The 24,800-nt window shown below is 51.6% G+C and overlaps 1 protein-coding gene across 1 annotated transcript in view; it reads left to right on the forward strand.

The window, feature by feature from the left end:
• Positions 1–24,800, forward strand: part of CDH23 (cadherin related 23) — a 398,173-nt gene that overhangs the window by 160,739 nt on the left and 212,634 nt on the right. The window contains exons 9-10 of the mRNA XM_068547762.1: positions 10,219–10,331; positions 12,033–12,221. Of these exons, the coding sequence (XP_068403863.1) occupies positions 10,219–10,331; positions 12,033–12,221 (302 nt within the window). The remainder of the gene's footprint in view (positions 1–10,218; positions 10,332–12,032; positions 12,222–24,800) is intronic.

A 24,800-nucleotide genomic window follows, 5' to 3' on the forward strand; every position in this document is an offset into this window, starting at 1 on the left:
CAGAACCCACAGTAAGTGGCCCTGCTTATTGCTGCTTTTCTCACTGCCATCACCCAGTCCATGCTCTCATCACCAACAGGCCTTCCTGCCTCCAGGGCCTCCCCACGGCTGTGGACAAAAATCCAAACTACTTCCCTGGCATTCAAGGGTCCTGCCTCCTGGCATCAGCCACTCCTGATACCACTTCGTGTGAACTCCGCTTGTCCCACTGGCTCCCCACTTTGGAAGTGATTGTCCCCTCCAGCCCTTTGCTCAGAATGCCCTCCGCCTCTCCATACTGACCCAAACCCAGCCCTCCAAGGCCTGGCGGAGGATCCCCTGCCCCAGGCCCCGTGAGCTTCCTCGCCTAGATCGATGCCACCCGGGCGCAGAGACCTTATCTTTTGCTGTTCAGACTCACCAGTACCTTGCAAACTCTTCTTTGAGTAAATCCCTTCCTTCATCCGGCTGAGGTAGCAGTGACCATGGCGGGAAAGGTCCCTGTCCTCAGGAAGATTAAATTCAGCAAATTATTATCAGTCATGGTGGTAACCCAGGCAGAGAAAGAATTACTCATTAAAGTGAATCCGTTTCCGAATCAGCCCACATCTAGCACCAACTTAGAACACATAGACACACATCATCAAATATTGGGGGGTTTTTGGTGGTAAATATACATAACATAAAATTTACCGCTTCAAAGTGGCATTACATATACTCACAATGTTGTACACCCATCACCACTATCGAGTTCTAGAACTTTGGGGATTACTCTTTAAGGTACTTATATTAGTTCTTTTTACAAATATAATTCACATAAATCAAAAAGGAAACATTGAAATGGCTCTAGAACAATGGCTCTCAACCAGGAATGATTTTGGCCCCCTCAACCCTCACCGCAGGGAACGTTTGGCAATGGTCTGAAGATTTATTGGCTGTCACAACTGGGAGAAGGGGTGCTCCTGGTTTCTAGTGGCTAAGAGGGTAGGGATTCTGCTAACCGCCCCACAATGCATGGAGCAGAGAATTTTCCAGCCCAAACGTCATGGGAAGCTGAGGTTGAGAAGCACTGCTGTCACATCACTACTCAAGAGATCATTTTTGTTAACATTTTGTCAACATTTCATTCCTTTTTCTATATATATATATATATATATATATATATTTTTAAGCAACAACAAAAAATGTGCCTTATGGAACTATGCTATTTTATGACTCCTTTGGGGGGAAAATGTGTGAAACATATATCTTTCAAGTCACAAACTTCTCTTTGCAACATTATTTTTAGTGGATGACCGATTTTCATATCGTAACGTAATTAATCCCTATTGTTGGACATTTAGGTTGTTGCCAGTTTTCCTTAGTAAACGGCACCACTGTGAAAATCCTGGGAGCCGCACCTGTGGGCACATCCCTGATTATTCCCTTTGGAGAAATTCGCCTGGTTACAGAGTAAAGGTTTTTCAGGAAATCGGGAGGTTCTGATCGCAGCCCTGGCCCCTGGCAATGTCTGGCTGATCCCCGTTAAAGTGTCGTCAGAGGACCAGGGGCCACCTCTCCCTATAGGTGGGGAGCTGGATGCTGCTGGAGGTGAGGGGGCCTGGCTTGACCCTTAGCAACCCTAACATAATAGGCTTTACTATCCTTGGCTACTCAGGTTAATGTTTCATAACTTGGAGCCAGATTAGTCAGAGTCCGGTCTGTGGTCTTATTACGAGAGGTGATCACTTATTGGTGTACTTGAGCTTGATGAAAACTGTCGTTCTGGTGAAACACCTACAAGACAAGCAGACTGCAATTCCCACCTGCTTGCGGGGGGCTCAAAGATCGTCTTTCCCTGACTGGTCGGTAGTAACTGTAATTAACAAGATGCACTCAGCTCAAACAAACATGTCACTGTGGTAGAGTGGGTGTGATAGTCCCAGCTGGAATTGCTAATTGGCTGACTCTTCCTCATAGCCCTGGTGCAGTTACGGTCTCTGTGATGTGTGACATTTTAAGTCACCCTGGTACCATTCTGTCCTGTAACCTTCTACACTAGCCTCAGAATGGTGCCCTGACACCTCTGCTGCAGCCCATGCATCGTTCAAAAGCCTTCGTGGAGCACCTACTATGTATCACCAGGGGCACTTGGAGAAACCGGTCCCTGCACTCCTAGGGCTTATATTCCAGTGTGGGGAGACAGACAATAAGCAAACACATTAACAGATGAGAAGAGATGTTCAGAAAGTGGAAGTGGTTTGAAGGAAATAAAACAGGATAAGGGAGAAGAGAGTGATGAGGGTGAGAGTAGGATGGTGGGGTGACTAGAGAGGGCTCCTTTGAGGCCCCCTCAAAGGTCACCACCACCTTTGAGCTGAGACCTGAATGCAGATAAGGCACCCACCGAGATCTGCAGGGTGAGCATTCCAGGCAGCTTCAGGGAAAGCTTTGGAGAGGGGGTAGGCCTAATCTGCCCCCTCCCTGATGGTCCTTAGGAGGGGCAGCAAGCTCTCAGCCTGCATCTCCTTCTCTGATTGAAAGCCAAGGTAACCCACACCGCTGGTTGCCATATGTTGGTCACAGAGCTGTTCAATGCGGCCCAGCCCAGGTGCCACCTGGGACTTGGCCCCCTTTGTCAGCAGGCAGCTAAGTAACAATTTTTAATTCATAAGATATCTTGCCCAAAGCCCATATCTCAGGCTGACTCCCAATTTTCATTATGCGGTGATACAGTCTGTACCAGTCCGAATTATATGGCTCCACTGGACAGTGATGGGCCTGCAGCCCAGCTTGTCCCACTGGCCCAGGCGGCATACCCAGCACACACGTTGCTGTTTAACAGCTACCCCTGGTGGGGGGGGGGGCAGGGGGAATCCAGGGGCCCCTGGGTAGGACATGAACTCTTTAGCTTAGTGAGAGCTGAGTTTAACTCCTTGTTATACCCCTTGCTATGACCTAGAACCAGTTATTCTCTGTGCCTTAGTTTTTTCATCTGGAAAATGGGGATAATTGTACCTATCTCATGGGAGCTTTGTGAAAATTGAAATATATTGTGTTGGCCAAAAGTTCATTCATGTTTTTCGTAACATCCTATATAAATATACAAAACAAAAAACCTTTGCACAGCGCCAGGCACAACGCATGTTGGATATTGTGGGGAGAGCCCCTCCTGACTCATTCTGGATAAGATGGGCCATAGTTGGGGCTAACCTGGTCCAATTCTTGTATTCAGAAAACAGGCATAGCAGGGAAAGAAGGGACGGGAACCAAGACAGGCACCACTGTAGGTGCTTTACATACATGATCACGCCTGATCCTCACACAGTCCCGTGAGGTGGGAGCTGTTATCCACACTTTACAGATGAGGGGTTTGGCTCAGAGGAATTCACAATTTGCAGGAGGTCTCACAGCTGGTAACTGGCAGATCTGTTGTTGGTGCTTAGGTCTTTTTTGCATCCTTCGAGTTCACGCACAGTAGGCAGTCTTCACTAGGGTGCTGATGTAACAGACTCCTGGCAGAGACTACGGCTGAAAGGGGGAGCACCAGGGGGAAGGGGGTACATATCCCAGTTCTGCTCACTTCCCTGGGGAGGATCCCTGGCCCTGGCCCTGGGGAGGGCCGGGTAACCAAGTCAGAGGCCAAGTGAGGGATCAGGGTCCCACTAGTCCTCTCATCCATTCAGCAACTAGCATTTGAGTGGAATGATAGTTGGGCCCAGAAGACCAACTAGATCATGAGCACCTCATAAGCATGGCATTTTTTTCTTCTTTTCTCAACCCCATGGCCCAGCATGGCCAGACCCAGAGTATGCCCGCACCTAGTGTGTGCTCATTGACCCTTCCTAATCCCTATGGGGGGGGGGGCGGGGGAAGAACCTTCAGGCCATCCAACAGATAGGTAATGAGCATTGTTCTGGGTACCATGGGGATGGAAGCATGACACCCTAGCCCTTACCCTCGAGGCGACGCTGGGTCTCTGGATGTGAGAACCGAGGAAGCCCCACAGCACAGGGATATTCTGAGGGTGCCAGCCCAGCTCTGGGGCTCAGTGGAGTGAGAGAGGGCACAGCCTCCAGGACTGGCTTCCTGAGGCTGGTGACGTTGGTAATGGACCTTAAGAACAGACAGGACCAAGGTGGGAGCCATTGGTTTTCCTTTAACTTGGGGGCAGCAAGAGTGGTTGCTGTCAGCCCAGCGGAGCAGACAAAGCAATTGAAAGTCATCAGCCTGTGTTCCCACACGCACCATCAGCCACTCACTAAACTGCTTTTCGCCCAGACCCAGCTCTGCCATGGGTCAAGATGCTGCCGGGCGAGATAACAAGGGGACAAGATGTGGGAGTGATGAGATTTGGCAGGGGCGCCTGGGGAAGGAGAGAGCCTGCTAGCCTTGAAGGAAGGAGGAAGGAGGTGGGAGGGTGAGCTCTCAAGGCCCAAAGAGAGAGCCACCCCCCCTGCTCTCCAAGTCTGACCATCTACCCTCACCTTCACACCCTCCAATCTAGTTTCCCTCTCCCTCTGCCTTTGACTATCTATGAAACAGAAGCCCTTTGCTTGACTCTGCTGCGCCCTCTAGCCGCCACTCGGCCTCTCTCCCTGTTTATTACACCAAACTCCGGGCAGCAGCACCTGTACTAACAGTCCCCAGGGCCCCCCTCAGCCACTGTATCTCACAGTCTGACCTCCAGGGGCATCTGAAGATCCAAATGGGGGACCTTCGCCAGATCTTGCTTATCCTGAGCCTGTCTCGGCACTGTTTGAGCCTGTCTCGGCACTGTTTGACCCTGTCAGCAATCTCTTTCTCAGAACTTCCCCTTCGCCTGCCTCTGGGCACCTGGCTCTATACTGGTTTCCCATCTGCCTCTCTGACCACTGCCTTTCTATCTACATTCTCCTGTGCATCACTGGAGCCACAGGTCTGCCCTAAAGGCCGGCTTGCCAGTGCCTTATATATGTCACCACCTTTGTGCTGACAGCCCCTGTCTTCCCACTCCAGTCCCCATCCACCCCTCCCCTCCAGCTCCTGGAGGACATCGCCACGTGGACATTCTGCTGCTACATAAAACTCTGTCATTTTATGAGGAATTTACCTAGAACTTTTCAGAACGTAGAGAGTTTTTAACTAGGACTCCCTCTTGAGAAAAAAGCAACTTATTTGCCACCTCATTCTATGAAGGATGACAGTCTCTTATTTGTCTCGCCCTGTTCCTTGTCCCCTAGCACTGGGCCAGGTACAGAGTGGGTGCAATCCTGTGTGTAGGGCAAACGCCTGCAGGGAGAAAAAGAGAGGCGTAAATCTCACTCCAGGCCAGCCACTCACCAGCCATGTGACCTTGAACAAGTTATTTAACTTCTCTGAGCCTGCTTCCTCACACGTAACACAGGGTGTCTTCTTCTAAAGTTATTGTGAAGACTGAGTAATATAATTGTGCAAACATCTTAGCTCAGTGCCTGGCACAGGGAAGTGTTCAACAAACTGTAGCTACTATTTTTTAATAAACAGGGGAAAGAGGGCTGTGACTTCCCTTCAGCAGCCTTTTGTGCTTTTGCAGACTTGATTCACATCTTCTCAACCTCCCTCTTGCAAATATGAAGAGGTCTCGATGCCTGAAGCTCCTGGAGGATGTGGCTGTCCCACAAGAGAACCAGCAGAGCTAGGAATGACCTGCTTCTTCCCTTGTGTGAACGCTTTAAGTCACCAGTTCCCAGAAGTCTTAGGGTGCTCAAGGCGCAGCCTCACTCCCTGCAAGGACCCCTCCCCTACCAGGTACATCCCCTAGGACAGCACCTGTCGACCCAGGGAAAGCAGCTGCCCATCTGCTCAGCAGTGGGGGCTGAACAGGTGAAAGGCATCCCCCGGTGAGCCACCCCCAGCCCCCTGGTCCCCATGGGACTTGGATAAAGAATGTCTGGGAGACCAGAGGGCTGACAGGGTGGTATCAGTTTCCAGGATAGCAGAGAAACTTATGTGTATGGTTTCCAAGCCCACGGTCCCCCGGGGGACGGAGGATGGTGGGAGAGGTGTGATAAAGGAGGGAAGCAAGGAAGTGGTGACCCACCCTGAGGCTGGAACCCTGGGTGCGATGCCCTGTGGACCTGAGGGTTTTGTTCTCAGCCTTGGCCTCAGGGCTGCCACCTTGTACATCTGGGCCCTTGGTTGTGAGGCTCTCCTGGCAAGAGGATGGGCTGGCTTAGTGCTCCCGCTGGGCGAAAGCTCTAGCCACAGGCTCCTGGGGTGGGGGTGGGTGGAGGAGACGGTCCATGGTGCTGTCTTGGTGCAGGACAGGCGGCCAACATTTATTGAGAGGTTCCTATGTGCCAGACACCGTATTAACGCATTTAATCCTCACAGCAACACTCTGGGGTGGGTACTATTATTACTCCCATTTTATCGACGAGGAAACTGAGGCCCAGATATGCAACTTGACCAAGGTGACCCAGCTAGCTAGTAGCAGAGCCATGACTGGAACTCAGGGCATAACTGCTTCTCTGTTCCACGTTGCTTTCCTTCAGGGGCCTTAGCTTAGCAAGTTCTTATACACTCAATAGTGTGACTTTATTCTGAATGCAGATCTTTCATGTGAGACTGAAGGCATGAACCTTGCCTGCTTTTCTCTGCTGATTCTCTAGCATTTTGCACAGAGTAGGTGCTTGATATGAACTGGAATGAATGAGTGATCTGATCAGTCAATCAGTCTTTGAATGAGACCTGCCCTGCTTGGGGCACAGAGCTCACCTCCTGTCCCTGCCCAAGCCAGCATCCCAGTGAGTGCTCATGTTGCCATGGTGACAGTAGGAATATCAGCGGCAGTGACTCACTTAGATGGCCTTGTCAGCTCCCTGGGTGTAACCCTTTCTGACTGTTGGTCCGGACAGTTAGTCACTCGTACTTTGCAGGAGGCTGAGAGGTGAACTCTCCACACAGATAGATGTGTGAAAAAGAATGTGTTTGTGTGTGTGTGTGTGTGTGTGTGTGTGTGTGCGCGCGCGCGCATGTGTGTGTGTGTTGGGGGGAGGGTCCTTGAGTTTGAATTTGTACCAGTTGAGGGGTATTTGCCTGCAGGTTGGTTGGAGAAGGTGCCTAGGCTGGGAGAGGGGTATTTTATGTGCTGGGGACAGACTCGGAGTTGGGGATGGGCAGTGTGGCCATGAGTAGGGCAAAGGTGCTGAGTGCGGGACCCAACTGGGTTTGCCGGGGAGATAACCTTATTTTCCAAACTGAAAACCACAGCACGTCATTCGACAAGAGGCTTCTGGTTTGTGAATGATTTATAGGAAAAAACTGGCAAAGATAAAAGTTGAATCACATGTAAACATTGATAGCTTCCTTTATTGGGAAGAATAAATTTATATGAAACTCTGGAATGATGGGATGCCGGACAGGGGCGCTGAGGAGGCGGGGCCCATGCCTGTGTGTGTGGTGGGGAAGAGGGTGTGAGAGGCAAGAGGCTGGAGGTCTTGCCTCAGGGCAGCCCTGCAGCTCAGCATTTAGGGGCTCCGAGGACCCGGCCCCTAAAGCACCCTGCGCTGTCCATGCTTCAGCCACCTCAGCACTGGTCACCCTGTCACGGGAATACCTGGTTGAGGGCTACATCCTCCACCGGAAGGTGTCCCGGGTACATTGTAGGAGCTCAATAATTGTTCGCTGCGTGGATTAGCTAATGATGAGCCGATGAAAGCACATGTCCTCTTGTTTCCCCAGCAGCAGAATTCCTAGCTGAAAAAACTCCTTTATATTCATGCATGTATATGCCTCCTTGCAACTCTTTCCTCCCCACTCCACAAGGGCAGCTGTACAAAAGCCCGCAGGAGGGTACCCAGGCCGCAGGACGCAGGCTTAGGCAAGGTGGAGGCTGGAGTGACGTCCCCTCCCTGGCCTGGCCCAGGTCAGAGTCTCCAAAGCCCACTCTCTGAGAGTGACGAGACCTGGCCGGGCTCTGCCGTCAGCAGCCTCTCCCCTGCCTCAGACAACCTCTGCAGTGGGCTGGGAGTGGGCCACCTTGCCGGCCAGCACAGGGGGGCTGAGAATGGCCCCTGCCTCAGAGTCTAAAGTTAGAGAAGGACGTTGTCTCCCCTCTACTTTTGCCCTAGTTAATCCAAGAGAGAATACGAGCCTGTGTGCGGATCCCTTTAGAGCCGGGGAAAGGGCGGAGTGGGGAGATACAGCAGCTTCCATGGGCGATCCTGGGGTCCACCTTGTGTGTTGGAGGCCTGGATGTTAGTTCCCGCCTATGGAATACATGTCCATCCAACCCCTTCCCCAATCCCGCCTGTCTTCCACGGTCCAGCTCAAACAACATTTATGAAGTACTTATTTTGTGCCGGGAACTGTTCGAAGCCTGTACATGTGTATATATTTTTTCTCATTCATTTAATTCTCATAACCCTATGAGATAGAGCCATTATTATCCTCATTTCACAAATGAAGAGACCAGGATGCGAAGCGGTTAGATAAGTTGCCCAAGGTCACACAGCTAGACAGTGGTGTAAGGAATTAATGTCACCTCCTCCATGAAGCTTTCCTTCTTTGAGCCTTCCTGTGTGTGAACAGCCTCTCCCTGCTGTGAACTGAGATGCTGATTCTTGTGGGTGTCAGAGCTCCCTTACGAGGCTGTAAGTGCTTCAGCGTCAGAAATCCTGGCAGAGTGACCTCTGCGTCCCCCACAGCGCCAAGCACAGGGCCTGGCCATAGGACAACCCGTCCAGGGGACTGCTGAATATGTGAATGAATGGCAGTGAGCGAGCAAGTATTTGAATGAACCAACACACTGGTTAATGAGGAGGAGAGGGGAGTGGAATTGAGGGTTTCCCAGTGAACTCACAGCCTGATGAGAAGGGCACAGGGGCAAGTATGGGGCCCCAGGTGGGCCGGAAGCAGCCATCCTTCAGGAACATGCTTGCCACTGTGTGCCCACCATTATCCAGGTACCTTGAGGAATGGTCGTGAAAGCCCCCCATCTTCAGGGGACTTTTAGGCTGGGTGAAAGGAGCACATTAACACACGGGAAGCAACTGGGGAACAAACAGAGCAGCAGCTACTGCCTGTAAGGCCCGAGTGGTAAGCGAGAGAGATTAGGACCATCTTCCTGGAGCAAGAGGAGGAGGGGCTGGCACTGGGTGGGAGGAAGGGCGGCGAAGCCGAGAGGCAAGGCGAACGATGAAAGACAGGAGGCAGGAATGGATCTGGGGAACCTGCGGAAGCCACCGTGAGGGCCGGGTACCTGTGGGGCAGCATAAGACAAAGCTGGTGGGTGAGAGAGGGGTGGGGTACATTTGAGCCAGTGCCATTTGTGCGTGATTTTTGCCAGTACTTTAAATACATATTTTAAATTTTAATAAATACTTAAATACTTCTAAAATTGAATTTTGTTTTTAACCTATATTTATCATAAAAGGAAACTTTATATCACTGCCATATAGGATAGTAGAGTAAAATAGAATAGACTAGAAAAAGAACAGAATAGAATAGGAAATGACCGTAAAAATAAGCACAAGGGGAACAAAACAAGGCTACTGCCGTAGTCCACTGTGGCTGCCATAACAAAATACCACAGACTAGGTGGGTTATACACAGTAGAAATTTATTTCTCACAGTTCTGGAGGCTGGAAGTCCGAGATCAGGGTGTCAGCGCGGTCGGGTGAGGGCCCTCCTCCTTGTTCAGGTGGTGCCTTTTTGCTGAATCCTCATATGGTGGAAAGGGCAAGGGAGCTCTGCGGGGTCTCTTGTATAAGAGATGAATCCCGTTCAGGACGGGTTCACCCTCATGACCTAAGCCCAAAAGCCCCACCTGCTAATGCCATCACCTTTGGAGGTTAGGATTTCACCATATGAATTCTGGGGGGGGGGGGGGCACAAATATTCAGACACAGCAGTCACTGAGTCCTCACTGGGCACTGCTCTCTTTGAAAGGCTCTGAGCCTGGAGCCTGCTCTCTCTCTGTTAAAAAGGAAAAGAAGCAAGTGTTAGACAGGTTGTTAAAGACATATAAGCATCAAACCAAGACTTTCTCCTTGACTCAGTCAGAGACCCTTGAGGAAGATTGAATGGGCATGATGTTCTCATCCTGTGATTCAGGGCCATCTGCTGCCTGGGCTATGTGCTCCTTTGTACCCCAGAGTTCTTTGCACTACTCCTGGAACCAGCATTCATTTTAAGTTACTGATTAGTCCTTAATGTCCAGAGAGGAGCCCTGGCCCCAGCCCCATGTCCACCTGCCCTGGGCCCCAGTCACATCCTGAATTCTTCTCCCTCTTGCAGGGAATACCAACAGCATCTTTGCCCTGGATTACATCAGCGGGGCACTGACCTTGAACGGCCTGCTGGACCGGGAGAACCCCCTGTACAGCCATGGCTTCATCCTGACTGTGAAGGTGAGAGTAGGCGGTGGGCACCTCCATCATGGGTAGAGGGGATACCCACGCTGTGGTGCCAGCCTCCAGCGGTGCCCAGGTGGAGTGTCCAGGAGGCGGGTCACTTCTGTTCCCTTGCCCTGCACTGATTCCCGGGGCTTGTGCCCAGGGCCCCTGTCAGAAAGGGCCAACGCTTGTCACATGTGGGCCTTGTCAGGGGCCCTCTGCTGGGCATTTCTCAGCCCTTATCGACAACTGCAGAGGATTGCAACTTTCATCTCCATTTCAGGGGTGAGGAGGCACAAGTGGGTGCACACCCCATGGTCCCCTCTATTATCCCATGATTTCAAGTTCTAATATAGCCAACTCAGATTCTTAGGTATACCTCGTTTCTGGGGTTTTCTCCCATTTCTAATTCTTGTGGCTTCCCCGGGGCTATTACCTGGTTAGGAAACAGCAATGCAGCGGGCAGGGGGCAGAAGCTGTGGTGGTCCCCACCCAGGAAAGTGTGATGCAGCCATAGCCCCCTGCCCCGTGCAGCCCCCTGCCACTCATGATTGGTTTTAATTAAAATCAATAACTTGCTGAGGCATTCCCTGGGAAACCCGTTTAGGGTACAGATGCTGCCTGGGCCAGAGGGGTCCTCCCCAGCCCCAGCCTTCGATTGAGAGGAGGGGGTGGTACAAGGACTGAGGAGAGGGGCTCTGGGATGGAGGCCCTTCCATTGGTGTGGGAAGGATGGTGCAGCCTGGGCCTTCATTGCTCTCCTTGACCTTGAGAAGGCCTGTGACAGCAATGGATTGATTAGCCCTGACTCACCCACTGGCTCTGTCCTCTCTACCCGGATGTGCACGTGTGGGCCAGCGGGGGAGGGCAAGCTAACACGGCCTTTCCCCCATCCGGAGCCAAGCCTGAGGCCCTCTCCCAGCCTCCCCTCCTGTCTCTGCTCCCTTCCTACGGAGGCAGGCAGCTCCGATGGAGAGAGCTGCTCCCTAGTCCCAGCGCCAACTCACTGTGCAACCCTGAGCTCAGCTTTTCCATCTTTATATAAAATATAAGGATGAGTTCCCACACTTGGCTGTGAATCCAAATCCCTTGGGGAGCTGGTAAAAGATACCTAGTCCTGGGCCTCTTGCCCAGAGATTCTGGTTCAAAAGGTTGGCATGGGACTGGGAATGGGTATTTTGTGGCCCAAGGACTCTGGCCCAGAGACTGGGTGCCCAGGTGTCTGAGTCCATCTATTTCTGAGTCCAACCCAGACCTTCACAGTGCCTAGCACAGTGTTCAGTCCATAGCAGATGCTGAATTAAGTCTTGATTATCTGCTAGCACAAATGTTCTTGGCCTCAGTTTCATCATTTGCCAAATGAATAAAGACTCTCCCTTTGCCCCTAGATGAACCCCTAAATCTATCTTGTCTTCCCCACCCCACCTCATCCCCTTGGTTCTAGAATCCCACTGCCTGAGTTTGATACTTACTCTGTCTGTGTGTCCTTGTACAAGTTACTTAACCTCTCTGAGCTTCAGTTTCCCCATTGGTAATGGAGATCAGTAAAACCGGGATGCTAATGATAGAATCTTCCTCCTGGGGTTATGGTGAGGATTAGATGGGATAATTCACATAAAGCGCAGTGCCCAGCATTGAGAAAGCCCTGGTAAATGATGACTTTTATTGTGACTATGGCCACCTTCATCCCTGGGGTGTTTATTCCTCTATCTGCAGGGCACAGAGCTGAATGATGACCGCACCCCATCTGATGCCACAGTGACCACAACCTTCAACATCCTGGTGATTGACATCAATGACAATGCCCCAGAGTTCAACAGCTCCGAGTACAGTGTGGCCATCACTGAGCTGGCACAGGTCGGCTTTGCCCTCCCCCTCTTTATCCAGGTGGTGGACAAGGATGAGGTGAGTCCCAGGACGCATGGCCATCCAGCCCAGCACCCGGCCCGGGCTGTGCAACCCTGGAAGGGATGCCAGGGGTCACTGGGCTCCCAGGTCCCCATCTATAAAATAGAAACAAACATTGCTGCAGCCTCCCCTGCTACGTTCTGAGGATAAATAAGGCTGCAAAAATTAGTAGTCTCTAAACTTTTGGACCAACCCCCCTACACCCTGTAAAAAATGTTTGAGCACACACCTCCAGTGTATAGTTCTATATTTAGAAATGTATATACATGACCATCATACTAACCTAGTATGTACATTTTAAAACATACACACAAAAAATATAAAATTTAAAAGGTAGAGGCTCTTGTATAAATGGTGACTTTGGAAAAGTCTTATTCCTGCTTTTGGGGTAATACTGACCCTGCCTTTTCCTTGCAAGGAGTGTAAGTGCCTTCCAGAGGATCCCAGGCCATAAAGAGACTTCAGAGGGTCCAGGACACCTGCATCCCCTTGCCCAAGGGCCAGCCAGGCTGAGGCCAATCTTAAGAGGGAGGGACATGGGCCACGGGTGAGAGAGAGCTCAAGAGGGACAAGAGAGAGGGGGCTCCGGCAGGGCTACAGCTCCCGTGAGCCTAACTACGCCCTGTGTCATTAGGCCAAGGGCTGGGCCTGGATGGGGCAACTTCCATCCCTTCAAGACCCTCTCAGCCTGCCTCCTCCCCGCCCCTCCCCTCCCGCTGCCCTACCTCCCCTGCCCGTCAGCAGTCACAACCTTAATAGGATTTCTATTTATTACCGCTGCTCCCCTGGCCCACTCTGCTCAGGAATTCCATTAGGTTTTCCCGCCGGAGGTGTTCTCTGCAATTACTCCTCACACGTGGCCATACTGGCCTTGCTCCAGGCCCGGTTCCTCTTCACTTCCTGGCCCGTCTCCTGTCTCCTGTCAGCTTCTCTCAACTGGACACAGTCCCCCCAAGGACTCAGGTTCACAAGGGCAAGTTGGCCTGTGTGTGTGTGTGTGTGTGTGCACAGTCACGTTTCTGTTCATGTGTGTACACATACATGCGTGCACACATGCCTGCATCTCCTGCTAAGTCTTTCCATACCTGAGATAATTGAAGTATGTACTGAGCATCTACTGTTTTTGTTTTTTTTTTTTTAATTTATGTATTTTTTATTTTTGGCTGCGTTGGGTCTTCGTTGCTGCGTGAGGGCTTTCTCTAGTTGCGGCGAGTGGGGGCTACTCTTCGTTGTGGTGCGTGGACTTCTCATTGCGGTGGCTTCTCTTGTTGTGGAGCATGGGCTCTAGGCACGTGGGCTTCAGTAGTTGTGGCACGTGGGCTCAATTGTGGCTCGCGGGCTTTAGGCGCGTGGGCTTCAGTAGTTGTGGCGCACAGGCTTAGTTGCTCCGCGGCTTGTGGGATCTTCCCAGACCAGGGATCGAACCCGTGTCCCCTGCATTGGCAGGTGGATTATTAACCACTGTGCCACCAGGGAAGTCCGCATCTACTGTTTACAAGCAGCTATATCTGGCCACTTCAGGGGGTCCAGGAAGTGGAATCCATGGTCCCTGCCCCATGGGGCCAAATGTGTTTATGCAAATGTAATATGTAATTTTAAAACATATACAATAATGTGGAAAGTTTAAAAGGTGGAGACAAACAAGTATAAAAACAAATTCTAACATTTTCTCACACCCCAGTGGATCATCTTGTATCCCCTGGGAGTGCAGGTCCCCCTTTGGAGACCGCTGTGTGAATGAGAACCTCAGAAGAAAATCCCATCCTAGGTTTCAGGCTGATAATAATGCCCAAGGGAAGAGAGACCCTGGAAGCAGCGTGGGTCCAGGGTCCAGTGACTATAGGCAGTGAGGCTCCAGAGCTCAGCTGAGGAGGGGGGAAGTAGGGGCTGGGAGGATCGGGAAAGACTCTGTGGTGAGAGGGGAGACTAGGGCTGAGCCTTGGGGTATAAATCAGATGGTGAAAGGGTCCTCAGGAGGGGTGGTGGGGGCCAAGCTGTGGCCCACAAGGAGGACCAGAGGGAGAAACCTGTAAGTAGATGGAGGGAACTGGCAGTAACCCGTGCAACTGATCAGGGATTGTGCAGTGGGCTGCTGGCAAGGTGGGCTGGGACATAGGCCTCGGGGGGGCCTTGAATGCCAAGCCAAGGAATCAGCCGAGGCCTGTGTTCAAGGCCAGCCTTGCCGTTTATTAGCTCTGTGACCTTGGGTGAGTCACTGACCCTTTCTAAGCCTCACTTTGCTCATCTGTGTAAAAAAGAAATAAAAAGACAGTGTATAAGTCAGTTTCTATCTCAGGAACAAATTAACCCTGAAAGAGCAGTTTATTTCTCACTTGGACTGCTTGTCCGGCAAGGGTGGGCAGGGAGACCCTCCTCTGTGTGGTCACTCAGGTGCACACTCTGCAGGATCGCAGTTGCTGCAAGAAGCAGGAGGCAGCTAAAGGGTTAGGCACCAGCTCTTCTACGCTTCATCCCAGATGTGTGACTTCCACTCAGGGCCCATCAGCCAGTACTAGTTAGGTGCCCCCACCTCACTGCCTGAAGGCTGGGGAATGTGGGGAAGCAGCTAAATAGTTGTCTCTGCCACAAAGGGTATCAACAAGGTATGTGGAGAGGAGGAGATCAGATGATACGTGTATAGGACTTAGCATGGTGCCTGCCACACACAGATGTTAACCAGGTGGGTCCAGGGACATCACCACCAGCAGGGCCAGAATTCCCAGGGCCCTGCAACTTGTTGAGGGATTTCAAGGTTACTCTGACCTCTTGGGTTTTACCTCAGGCTCCCTTTGCGGGAAGGCTGTCTGAAGCATCTGCAGGAATGCTGAGGGGCGTCTGGATCCAGCCCGCCCTAGTGACCCCTCCCCACTCAGACACAGCCATCAGCAGGCCCACTGTGAACAGGACGCCCAACACCACACCAGGGACCACTCTGTTGCTCTCCCCTGGGATTTGGCCAGTGTCTCTGACAGTAGAGGACTGGCCTCCTTCCCACAGGGTCCCACTTCTCCAGGGCACAGTGAGGTGCAGAGAGAGGAGGAGAGGCAGCCCAGACTATCCCACCCTAAGGTCACCGGGAGCATCTTCCAGTCTCCCCATAGGGCAGCACCCAAACCAACCCCAGATGTGGTCCTGAGCTGGTTTCTAAATAAGAGAGAGAGAGAAATTGCTTTCTCAATTGCCCTGCTCTTTTGCATCTCCCGTCTCTTCTCCGCTCTCCAAAACTCTGGAGGGATGCAGATCTGGCCAGGTAAATGCTCCCGAAGCCTAGTATTGGGTGCTGATGGTCAGGCCCCAGGTTCCCAAGGTGGAGTGTTCAGCCACATCACCAACAGGAACAAAAGACAGCAGCCACAGGCACTTGCAGCGCTGCCCAAGTGTCCAATGTCTGGGAAAAATCAGAGAACCTCAAAGAGGAATCAAGAGCTGTTGTAGAAGATTTTTTTAAATTGTCATTTTTCCGACTTCTCTTTCTGAGGGGAGACTCCATCTGTTGGGATTTGTGTCTGGGTTGAAAGTGACTCTGGATTTGCTAGGTATGGCAGGAAAATGTTTATTGAGCAGATTTGGAGAAGGGAAGGGAGCATGAGGAGAGGTCACATCCCTTTGTTGTAGAGTCTCTAGAACATGTGATTCTCCCTTGCACTCACCGTGAGTGTGATTTTGCAGTTATTAGTGTGGTGGTCTCAAGAGTATCTGTCTTCCCATTAGGCTGAATGACCCGCAGGTAGGAGCAGGTCTGCTTTTGCTCACCAGTGTAACCCGCTGCCTCATACTCTGCCTGGCACTTGCGGGGCACGCGGAAGTTTATTTTGGTTGAGTTAAAAGCATGATTAAATGATAAAAGAAGCAATGAGGTGGCCCAGGGCTTTATCCAACTGGATCGTCAGTCAGTACCCTTATGCTGAAGCCTAAATCCGGCTGAGTTTGTGTAGGAAGGTGACCTCAAAGGTCCACTGTGGGGCAGTAGACGGCGCTGCTGGAAAACAGGAAGGGAAGGAGGAAGCAGTTTAACCTCTCAGTCAGCCCTTTGTGGCAGTCTTTCCTAATAAGAATGCTAATCTAATTCACAAAGACTAGATAATGCCTGCCATCCCTTCCACATCCAAGATTCTACTCAGCCTCTCACTGAACCTCAGGCTCTGCCAGACCCTTCAAGACAACAGAGGTGCTTGAAAGAGGCCCTTTCTCTGTCCCAAGGACTGCATCCCTATTGTCAAGTCTCGCTGAGTAATTTCTTCCCCTTTGCCGGGCTATAGAAAACTTACAGCAGCCAGAGGAGAAAGGGGCAGGGTGGGCTGCAACCAACAACCATCCATTTGTACCGTGTGACAGCTGAGATGCAAATAGATGGTTGTAATGCAAATCACACCAAAAGAATCTCAAGGCAAAGGCCCCAGGAGTCGGCCTTGGTATGGGAGCTCATCTCTGAGTTTCAAATGAAAGGCCTCGGCAGCCACATTCCCCCAGCTCGGCTGCTGGGCGTTCTCTTGTCTCCTCCTCGCTGCTGTTCTCGGAAGCCACGGGGAGTAGCTACACACTCACCCACTTGGATCCCCACCATATCCTTATCTACTCCCTTGCCCTCGACATGATCTTTGCATTTTCCCCAGTTTGGTCAACTTTTCCTCTCCTGATCTTGCCTGCAGCCCTCCGCAGTCCTACCTACAGCTGAGCCAGCCACAGGCTGTCATGTTTTCCCATCTGCACTGATTGGGAGGGTTGGCAGTTTCTGTTCAGTTGTCCTAAAAAGCCATTCTTCTACTTAGTTGCAAGTGGATTATCTGCCTCCTGCCTCTGAAGGGTTTGGGGCCATAGGCAGGGAGTGTGGAAGCCCATCCGTGCCTCTGGCTGCTTTACAAATTCCAGCAAAGGGGATTGTTGTTAAATACTGTTTCTGTACCATGCACGACCCCGCCCAGCTGACTGGGCTAAAAATGGACAGTTCCTCTCACATGCTGATTAGGAGAAATACCATCCGTGTTATATGCTACCTTTATTCTCAGGAGTTGGGAGCATTTGATCCGCTTTACTTCTGACCCACAGCTTCTCAGAACAGATTTGCTGCTGTCCTTGAGAATATGTTTGCAGAGGAGAGGGGTCGGAGTGGAGAGTGGGGTGCCAATATCCCCCCAGAGAGGCTTCTGCTGCCCGGTTCTGCCCTATTCTGGGAATTGCAGTCATTACAGAATGGCCTTCAGACCTCATTAATTTGCCGGCCGCCCGCTGCCCCCTGGCCCTTGTGAGGGACTATATTGAAATGTACACAGGTGGCGGATGATGCATTCATTCACTCAACAAATGTTATGGTGCCAGGCCTGCCCACCACGGGGAGGTGTTCTTCTGTGACTGTGAGCCCCAATGGGAGCCAGCTGATGTGCTCCGAGTCATCTTTCTTTAGGAGCCCCCGATGGCTGTGTTAAAAATGGGCTGTCAGGGGCCATGTGTGGAAGCAGGGAAACGCAGCAACGTCTCCCGCACAGAAAACCCTCCCACCTCCCTTGACCACCTGTTCCAGCCGGCAGGTGCTTCCTAGCATGTGACTGGAGGCTCTCCTGCCCTATAGCCAATTTCCTCTTAAGGTGTTTGCAAGAAGCCAGAGAACGCCAGGCCGCTTACAATGAAACCTAAAAAGTCTGCTAGAAACCACCTTCAGAACGCTTCTCAGGAGGACACTGAGTGGCCGTCTTCAGCCTTTGTGACTGAGGCTCTCCCGTGTTCAAATCGACCCAGGGTTTTGAACTCTGACTATAGCACTCTGCTACCAGACCCGTCCGGAGCTCCCGGAGATGGTGGTGGAGCGAGCAGGGAAGCCCAGCCCCACCCCTCACTCGCAGAGGGATTCCAGGCAAGTCATGTCCCCACTCTGTGCCTCAGTGGCCACCGCTGGGAAACCATGGGTTGGAGCAGTCAGCCTGAAGACTATAAATCCTAACACTCTTTTTGTCCAAGAGGACCTGGGTGGGAAGGCGGAGGGCACCGCCTGAAGCTTCCCTAACCCTAACGCTAACCAGCCCCCGACATTGGCCCATCCTCCCCCCAAAAACTTGCTTCAGCCACTTCTGCTCCCCGCTTTGGGCAGAGGGGCCTGGCACCGCTGTGGGCCTCATGCCCTGCCCCCAGCCTCTCCCTTCCCACCCACGTGCTTCTTTATTAGATACCACCTGGGGCAGCCTGGCCCTTCATGGGTTAGGAAGAAAGAGCCAGCTAGAGTGGTTACAAAAAAGGGCTTTGAAGCCAGACTGCCTGGGTTCAAATCCTGGCGCTGCCACTTTTGTCCTGTGTAACCTTAGGGGACTCATTTATCCTCTCTGATCCGGTTTTATTATCTGCAAAATGGAGGCAGTAATAATACTTAGCTCATAGAGCTATTACGAGGATTAAATGGGTCAATATGTGTATTTAGAACAGTGCCTGGCCCATAAAAAGCACTCTTTAAATCCTAACAACTCTTATTCCCAGCCCTGGAAGATATGTGTATTATTGTGTCCTTTCTAGGGAAAACGAAGTTGAGGTTCAGAGAGGTTAAGGGGCTTCCCCAAGGTCACACAGCCGGTGGGGCTCAGAGCTTGGCCTTAAACACTCCTGTGCCTCTTGCTCATCTCCCTACTTAGAGCCATGGCTCCCCATTCTCAGAGGTTTGGTCCCACCAAGCAGGTGGGTCTCCCACCTCCAGCATGGCTGGTGGGAAGGCGAGGGGGAGGTGAGGCATTGGGGGCGGCTGCACCACAGAGGTGAGTGGGAACACATCTGGCAGGAGCTAATTCCTATTTCAGGCAGGAGATGACACTACTCATTTGTTTGAGGGGCATTGGAAAAAAAAACAAACAAACGGAATTACCCACCTCCCCAAGGAGAAAACATCACCAAACAGATAAGTAAAAGAAAGCAAATGATGGGGAGAAAAGGCCATATTCCAGAATATTGGTTTTATCTGTAGGGATGAGGGGGCAGTGAGAAGGGGAGGTTGCTCTTGTTCTCCTGTTAATCTTGGCTTTATTTTTATCCATCATCCTCATTTTCCATTCCACATGTGTTCCAGGCCTGTCAGGGAGCCCAGCCCGCAACCTTGTATTTATTTAAATTCATTTTCGCATTTGTTCCTGTTAGTCAGTCTGTCCAGCCTGCAGTTCCTCTGGCCCTTCTCCCCACACAGCCCTGCAAGGTTGTGGTGCCGGCCCCATGGGCCCCTCCCAGGCTTCCTTTTAGTCCAGGGGTTCTTAATCCAGGATGGCGGCCCACTGACTCGCCAAGGCATCCTTGACCCTGAATGGAGAAAAATCTGCATCTTTATTTTTGCTAACCTCTACCTGAACTTTCGCACTCCCTTTAATTATGAAATAGAAACAAACCACAGCGGCCTTAGTAGTACCTGTGACTCTGAGCCCAAGAGAGATCTCAGATATTTTCATATCGCATTACAGGTGTCACAGGGATCTCAAAATATCATTTACACTCATCACTACTTTGAAATTACAGTGTATATTAGACCTGCTGCCAAATCTCATTGTTTTATGCATTAAGAAGCACATAATTCTACTATAACACCCTTTTTAAATGCTTTGATAACTGTATTTCAAGATAATTAATTGACATTGTGGTCCCGTGTATTTTATTTTTATGCAATTAAAATGTTATTCTCTTAAGGGGGTCTGTGGGGTTTACCAGACTGTTAAGAGGGTCCATGGCACAAAAAAGATGGAAGACCCCTCCTTAATCCCTGTCCTCACTAACTGCCCCCCCTTCAGCCGGACTCCCTCCTTGGGCTTTTGCTGTAAGGCTGACCTTCCAGTGGTTCTCAGAGTTGCCATCCTGAGCTGCACATCCATTTGGGGTGAGGTGGGGGTGAGAACAGGGAGGCCACTTTCTCCATGTCAGACATTCAGCTGAGGGTCCATTTTCCGGCTCTGGACCCTCCAGGCCACTGTTCAACTGGGCCCCATAAATCCACCTACCAACATCTACTTTGCAGTAGAGGCACGGGAAATATACATCCCTGGCACCCTAGGGAGTGATCCCAGCTGCCCTAAACTCTCCCTACCTGCTGATGTGACCCAAGACATGGACCTCGGCTTTCCTATTTTCCAAAGCAATTTGAACTAGAAACCAAACTCTAGAAGCAGTGAAGAGAGATGAGGAAGAGAGGCGAGGGCAGGCTGCCAGCATCTGTGGAGGCAGATGTAGGTTTCTGCTCCCTGTGGATGTGTGATTATCCAATCATCCAGGCCCTTCTTTCCCCTCCATTAGGGAGATAACTAGGATCTGGCTGGAAATGACCCACCTCCCACTGAATCCCCCGGGGGGTATGAGGGAAGTAGATGGAAGGCCTCCAACATCCTGTACCTCTCACCCAACTTGTGACTTCATCACTGAAGTAAAGCAGAGAGGAGGTAGAGGGTGAGGGGTCTGGCCCAGGGAACAACCAAGGCAAGGCACATTGCCTAACCCCTCTTCCCCCAGCCAGGTGCCCATCCTGGCTACTCCTATTTCTGAAAGGTTTTCTGGTGGTTCTGTTGCAAAGCAGGGGTTAAGCGTCCGCCCAGGGCACAGTCAGCATAGCTGGGACCTGGGATCCGTGGCGCCTGGGTGAGCACCGCTCTGCACATTTGTTCCCCGCCTCTGCCCTGGCTGTGGGCAGGGCTCTGTCTGCAAGACCTCTGCCGTGTCACAGCTTCAATGCATATTTCTAGGGTTCCTCCCTCAAGATTTAGGCTCACCAGGAAAATATCTTTTGACTTCAAAGCAAAGCCGCTCTGGAAGGAAAGCCGGGGGGAACAGGGCAGCCCCATCGGTGCTTTTTCCCATTAATTTCTCCCCGGTTGCCTTGGCTGAGGTTCTTATTATGACGATGATTATTAGGATTTTTCTGTGCGTGGCTGCATCCCGTGGTGTGATTCCTCCCAGCATGCTAAGCTCCAACCTCCCCGAGGAGCAGAGGGTGTCCTCGATGTGATTCAGACACCTCCTAATTTAGTCTCACCATAAATCTACTTAGCATGCTTTTTACACCAGGCCCCGTAGCCCTGGTGGGGGTGTGAAGCGGGCGGGGCCTGTTTGGCAGCTGTAGTGCCAGCACCCACACCTCACCCCTCCCCACCCAAGTACCCATGGCTCTAGAGTCCCCTCCAGCGGCTGGAGGTCATCTTCCATATTGAATCTGGGGGATTGCTCCCCTTTTACCCAGCTCCCTTCCCCATGCCCACCACCTCCCATTGGCACGGATGGGAAGTACCTCCAAGTCATGCTCGCTAAAAGCAGCGCCTGGTCTTCCTGGAGACCCCCACCCGGATCATAAACAGAACTAACAAACTTCATGCTCTCTCCATCGCCTCTTGGCTGGGTCATGCCCACTCTGGTGCCCCTTCACCATGGGCCCTGGTGAGCCCAGCCTCACCCTAGAACGCGGTTTCTAACTCCCGCACTCCCCCGCCTGCCCCATTAGCCACCCGCTGTCACGGCCCCAACAGCAGCTGGTGGTGTGTCTTGTTCATCCCCGTCTTGAAGGGTAGGGATAAGCAGAGCTCTGCTAGGAGCTGTGCCTGTGTATCCCACCCCGCCACCGCCACCGTGACCATGGGCTGTGAAATATCCTAATCAGCAAGACACAGGGAGTGCAGAGCCCTGCAGAGCAGCCGTGGGGAGGGCCGGCCACCGAGGAGGCCGGGGAGCCTCCTCCCATGCTTTCCTGGGCTCCTGCTGCCTCTGTCCCCTGAGCGGGGAGAGTGGTGCCGGGATGGGCCGGGAGGCGGGTAGGAGGCATTCGATGCAAAGCAAGGTTTCTTGGCTGTGTTGTCATTCTGTCCATGAAGGCCTAGGGTGGACGTTTCCTCCTTCCCCTCCAGACCTTAGCTTCTCCATTGAATTTGAAAAAGAAATTGGGAGTGAGAGAAGTTTTCGAGATCAGTGTTGTCAGATGTTTACATCCCAAGTTGGAAGGATGTTTCGGTGCGGAGCAGAGTGTATTTCCCTCTCCTGTGTCCTGACAAGGGCCCTGAGCCTAGTGTCAGCAGGCAGAAGGTACCTCTGCTCTTCTCACTCGAGCAACAACGAGTTCAGAGAGGAACCTTCCACGTGAGGCCACAGGGCAGGGCCAGCGACACACAGCGAGCAGCTAGTGAAGCACGCAGGGGAGCAGGCCGGGGGCAAGGGGAAAGAGCTGCCCTAGAGGGACTCTTGCATCGAGTGGGAGGCGGGAATCAGTCGTTCGTTCATTTATTCAGCAGGTATTTGTTGAGCACCTACCGCGTGCCACGTGCTCTTCTAGGCACTGTTCGTAAGTGAACACACAGCCGAAGTCCAGCCCTCGGGCAGTGTATGTGCCAGCAGTGGAAGGCTAAAGAAACAAATCGATGTGTATTATGTCAAGTGGTGATGAGAGCCCTGGAGAAAAAATAAAGCAGAGTGAGGGGCCTAAGGGAGTGCTTGGGAGGGGAAGGGGTTAGAGGAAGTCTCTCCAATAAGATGACGTTTGAGGAGAGACCTCAGTGAAGTGGCAGGTGAGCTGTGTGGCTGTTTGGAGGAAGAGCGTTGCAGGCAGAGGGTGCAGCGGGCGTGGTGGCTCTGAGGCCGGAGTGTGCCTGCACCGTCGAGGAAGCCACGAGGAGGCCCGTGGGCTGGGGGAGGGCAGACAGGCCTGGCTGTTTTTGAGGCTCTGCTTTCGGAGGCAGGAAGATAGTGAGCAGGGAACAAGGCACTTGATCAGACCAAAGTTGCAAAAAGGACAGTCTCTGGAAACAAGCCAAATGCCCACCACCTGATGAGTGGATAAACAAATGTGCTATCTCCGTACAGTGGAATATTATTCAACTGTTGTAGTAATGAAGTTCTGATCCGTGGTGCAAGACAGATGAACCTAGAAAGCAGGATGCTAGGTGAAAGAAGCCAGACACAAAAAGCCACATAGTGGGTGATTCCATTTACATGAAATGTCCAGAACAGGCAGATCCATAGAGACAGAAGGCACGTTAGTGACATTAGTGGTCGCAGGGGCTGGAGGGAAAGGGAATGAGGAGGGACTGCTCGTGGTACAGGATTTCCTTTGGGGATGATAAAAATGTTTTAGAACTAGATACAGGTGGTGGTTGTACAACGTGGTGAATATACTCAAAACCACTGAATCGTACACATTAAGATGGCTAAAATGATGAATTTTATCTCAATTAAAAAACTTTAAGGATGCGCTGGCTGCCTGGGTTCATAGACAATGCAGGGCAGGACCATTCCTAGGAGGCGAGGGCAGTAAGTGGGCAGAGAGGTGTGTGCAGGGGTGGGGAGTGGTCACCTCCTGGACGTGTTTTGAAGGGAGGGGATTTGCTGGGGTGATGGGGGTCCTTGAGAATGACTGCACGAGCTGTTTGACCTGAGCAGTTAGGAAACTGGAGTTCTTACTTCCTGAGATAGTGAAGCAGTAGCTTTGGTGAGGGGAAGGTGGAATCCGTGGCTTAGCTTTCAACATGTTAGGTTTGACATGCTCGTTAGACATTCAAGTGGAAATGCCGGGAAGCCAGAGGGGGTGTGCTGGTAAATGCCCAACAAGCGGCTCTGGGGTTGGAGGACCCTAACATGTAGCACTTGGTGATCTCTATGGTGTACATACTCCTGCCATGGCCTGTCTCAAGCTACCAGCATGACCTCAGCTGGCTCTCCGAGATCCTAGAAATCTGACAGGATCCTCTCGAGCCAAGGAGGCTCCAGCCACACTATGTGGGTCCAGGCTGGAGGGGAAAATGGGAGCGTTGCCAGCATCTGGATTGTAGTTAAAGCTGTGGGTCTAACCAGGCTCACCTAAGGAAAGGGGTGTGGGTAAGAGCAGAGAGCAGGGCTGGGGGCTGAGGGCACCTCAGTGTTCATGTTAGGGGAGATGAGGGTGAACCAGCAAAGACACTAAGAAGGAGCCACCCCTGAGGGAGGAGGAGGGCCAAGAGGGAGCACTGAAGGACAGGAGAACGATTGAGACAGTGGTGGGGAGACGAGGAGGCAGCTGCCTGAACATCTATCAGTAGTCCCCACTTAGCATACGTATCTGTATTTACTTTTCTGTTCTCAACATAAGGACTCTTAATTACCCTCATTAGGGAAGGGCCAAATCCACTGACATTTACTGAGCAGGTCCACCAGGCTTTTTTTTGTTTTTGTTTTTTTAAATCCACTTAACCCTCTTCTCCCGCCCACCTTCAAAGCCCTCCCTAGTACACCGGCTTGGCCCAGCCCTTAGAGGGATGCAGGACTTTCCTTCCCTAGCTCTGCAGTCTGTGCAGATATGCTAACTCATCCTATAGGAACGGGACTGTGCTTAAATAAGCAGACCACAAAGGTGAAGTGAGAATCGAATGGATCTGAAAGGCATTCTGCTGAGTGAAAGCAGCCAGTCTCAAAGGCGACATCCTGTGTGATTCTATGACATTCTCAAAAGACGAAACTCTAGTGACAAAGAACCCATCAGTGGTTACTAGGGGTTAGGGGTAAGAGAGGGGGTGACTGGAAAGGGATAGCACAAGGGAGTTTGGGGTGGGGGTGGACCTGTTCTGCATCCTGTTTGTGATGGGGGAATGCAAAGCTATATATTCTAAAATGCGT

The sequence above is a fragment of the Eschrichtius robustus genome, chromosome 7 (genome assembly GCF_028021215.1).
Source record: "Eschrichtius robustus isolate mEscRob2 chromosome 7, mEscRob2.pri, whole genome shotgun sequence".
NCBI lineage: Eukaryota > Metazoa > Chordata > Mammalia > Artiodactyla > Eschrichtiidae > Eschrichtius > Eschrichtius robustus.